At 32.2% G+C, this 3,390-nt stretch overlaps 1 protein-coding gene across 2 annotated transcripts in view; it reads right to left on the reverse strand.

Annotated features, from left to right (window-relative positions):
* Positions 1 to 1,348: 1,348 nt before the first annotated feature.
* LOC110037921 (mitochondrial import receptor subunit TOM20-like) overlaps positions 1,349 to 3,390 on the reverse strand; it is a 65,375-nt gene continuing 63,333 nt past the window's right edge. The window contains exon 6 of one of the 2 annotated variants that reach the window (XM_020742660.1): positions 1,349 to 1,642. In XM_020742660.1, the coding sequence (XP_020598319.1) occupies positions 1,517 to 1,642 (126 nt within the window). In that variant the 3' untranslated portion in view covers positions 1,349 to 1,516. The remainder of the gene's footprint in view (positions 1,643 to 3,390) is intronic. The other variant, XM_020742661.1, reaches the window with a different exon arrangement.

Genomic DNA, 3,390 nt, shown 5'->3' on the forward strand with positions numbered 1-3,390 from the left:
AACCATTATAACATCTAAGGTTATATGCTCTAATCCTTTTCACCACACTTTAGGATAGCTCCAAACTATGAACCCTGTGATAGCCAACGTAGTCGAAAACTCAAGTCCTCCTTTGTATAAATATGAAAATTTAAGTGAGAGAAATGATAATATATAAGAAAATTTTGCTATATATATATGTCAAATTCCCTATTAAAATCGAGTATTATACAAATAAGTATAAAAATTGAGGTGTTTGATATATAAATCATAAGAATTATACTATAAATACTATTTTTTTAATTGGACTACAAAATTAAAAAAGAAAATAGTAATAATATTTGCTTTGTAAAATGTACATGACATCAACCTACTGTGAGAAATTGATATAACTTTTTTTTCCTTTTACTCTAAATAGTAAGATTATTTTTTAGAAACTAGGGAAGTTGCAGTTCTAAGGAACCTTATAAATAGCATTACTCGTTTGTAGTGATTTCAATTTTGTTTCTATGACAAGAACTCAATATTCCTGAGTTACCAGAAATATCAATAATTTTCACTTTGAGAATCAACTAAACAGGAAATTTCTGTCGAATTCTAATAAATTATTTTAATATTAATTTGACAAATCAAGAGAATAAATTGAAGAATTTAAACAAGTCACAAATAATGCGCAGGATACTTCGACATTCTTTTTTTCACTAGATAAATGTCACAATGCCCGAACCACAGTAGCAAAGTAAACAAAATGCCTGCACACACTTTTGGAAGCAAATAGTGTGAAACATGACTTGCAACCATTGAGTACAAATGTGTGCTTTCAATTAGCACCGCAAGCTTATAGCTGAACGAGGCAACAAAAATTAAATTTCAGGGAACTATTATTAGCACCACAGGGTTGTCAGCATTCAAATAGAGCAACACAGACACGAGACATTTGCATACATTTCACACAATTCTTAAAAAGGATTGTTATAAATGGTTCATTGTTTTGAAAATGCCCGTAACTTTACGATGTTTAGATTGTTTTAAAAAGAAATAATAGTTTGTTACAGAAATAAAATAAAATCATGCAAAAAAATGCATAATCAAATATGTTTTTAAAATAAAGCAAAAACAAAAAAATTAAAAAAAGTCGCAAACAAATCCTAATAATATGGTATGCACCACAAAACTTGGTCGATTAAAAGGAAAAATCAACATATTTCACTGACAGCCGAAATTAGATGCACGAGGCATAGTTCTAGAAGAAACCACCAATGAGCAAATCAAATATAAAATGGAAATGTCATGAACATAGAATTTGTTCCACTTAATAGAAGTTTAATAGATGAAGAATTAAAATTGGAGAAATCATATGTGGTACTAACAGATACTCTTAAGAAATGTAAGAAGGCCCTGTAAATTGACTCAAGTGCGGCTAATTATTTATAAATGACCTTCACAAGTTATTACAAAATTGGTGGATCTCACAGATAAAACTCTAGCGCCTATACCACCAAAATCAAAACAGTAACTGGAAAAATGAATGGATGGCTCACCTAGGAGGTGGGGGAGGAATGTGAGATTTCGCCATACCCACCCATGCAACAATGCCAACGGCAAGGATCACCCAACCAAGTATGTCATACTTAAGATCACTGTTTTTCATTTTCTTCGAGACCTAAAGCAAAATGGTATCGATAAAAATATTACGAGCAATAAAAAATCAAAGCAAGTGGTTAAAAGAAGACATAATAACGCTGCATATTATGAAAATTACCACCATAAAGAGAACTACCATGTAAAAAATTACGTATGAACCAAAAAGTTGGTAAATTAGATCAAAGCATCGCTGTCTGATATGTAACAAAGTAATTTCAACTAAAAAGCATGCATAATTACTGTAAGAAATGGATTAGAATAACTTGCAAATTAATAACCGTCTGCATGAAAAGTGCATCGTCTAAACTAGTAAAGGATGACATCAATGGCCTATAAAAATAATCATCACTAGCCATTTCCAACTGATGTTGTCTAGCAATGAAATCAAATTCATAATCGAACTGATGACCAACATAAATTTTCTACAAAAAAATTTACATTAGAAGGAACTTCACAAGTAGAATAATGTTCAATGCATATATAATAAAAGCAAGTTAAGGCTAATAAAAACATACTAGTCAACAAGAATACCATGATTTCGAATTAAAAATATCAAACAAGACTAAAAATATTTTTTTTATTGTATGACAGGATTAATAACTATAGCAACATTTCATCTGCTCAATCATCTCAACGAGATTGTAGTGCCACAAAACAATCCTCAAAAGAAAATCAACCCAAAACGCTCTTTACAACAAAGCTTGAATTAAAACAAAATTAAAATCCCACGAGAAGAGAGCAGAAAACCCAGCAAGAAATAAATAATGAAAATAATGTGAGTCATAAAAGATAGCTCTCAGGCTGATAAATCTAATATATATAAGAAACTTGTATTTTCAGCCCTATGGTGGTGATGATGCCTTCGTGCTAATGATTGTTGATAGAAAAAATGGTCAAAATAGCACAAAGAAATCGTTGAACTAATGGTCAAAACATCACAAAGCGAGTCGTTTATGTACACCAACCAGTATTATGTGTTAATTTATTTCCTCTCCATTATTCTTTTTCCATTAAGAGCAGGGAGTGGACTTGGGAGGGTGGAAGGGCTGAATTGATATCATTGCAAATAGGGCAAACCAAAAAAAATTAGACATTCATAGCATGTCCAAAAACGTGTAGTATTTGGAAATAAGTAATTGTGTGGTGTGATGGTAGTTGGGAATGCAGCAGCCATCATTAGCAAGTAGTGTGAAATGGAACATATTACACATGGCTTAGCACAATTCAATTAATAACAGTCCAACAACAACAACAACAACAAAGCCTTAATCCCACTACGTGGAGTCGGCTACATGAATCCTTTTTTCTCCATTGCGTCCTATTTAGTGCCATGTTTTCATTTAGTTCTAGTATATTAAGATCATTTTTTTACAATAAGCCCAAGTATTCCTAGGTCTACCTCTACCTTTCTTAACATAAGTCGAATCAAAAACATCTACTCTCCTAATCAGATCATCAGACTAATCAGATCATCAGATGATTGAAGTTTAATGTGACCAAACCATCTAAGACGACTTTCTCTAATTTTGTCCATCACAGGAGCTACACTAGCCCTATCACGGATATATTCATTTCGCATTTCGTCTCTAATTGTAAAGCCACTCATCCACCTAATCATTCTCATCTCGGCAACACTCAACTTATTATTATGCTTCTCTTTTAAAGGCCAACATTCAACGCCGTAAAGCACTACAGGTCTCACCACCGTCTTATAAAATTTTCCTTTCAGTCTAAGCGGTACTTCTATCACACAAAAAAGGCCCAAAG

Source organism: Phalaenopsis equestris, unplaced genomic scaffold (assembly GCF_001263595.1).
Source record: "Phalaenopsis equestris unplaced genomic scaffold, ASM126359v1 Scaffold227118, whole genome shotgun sequence".
In the NCBI taxonomy this organism is placed as follows: Eukaryota; Viridiplantae; Streptophyta; class Magnoliopsida; order Asparagales; family Orchidaceae; genus Phalaenopsis; species Phalaenopsis equestris.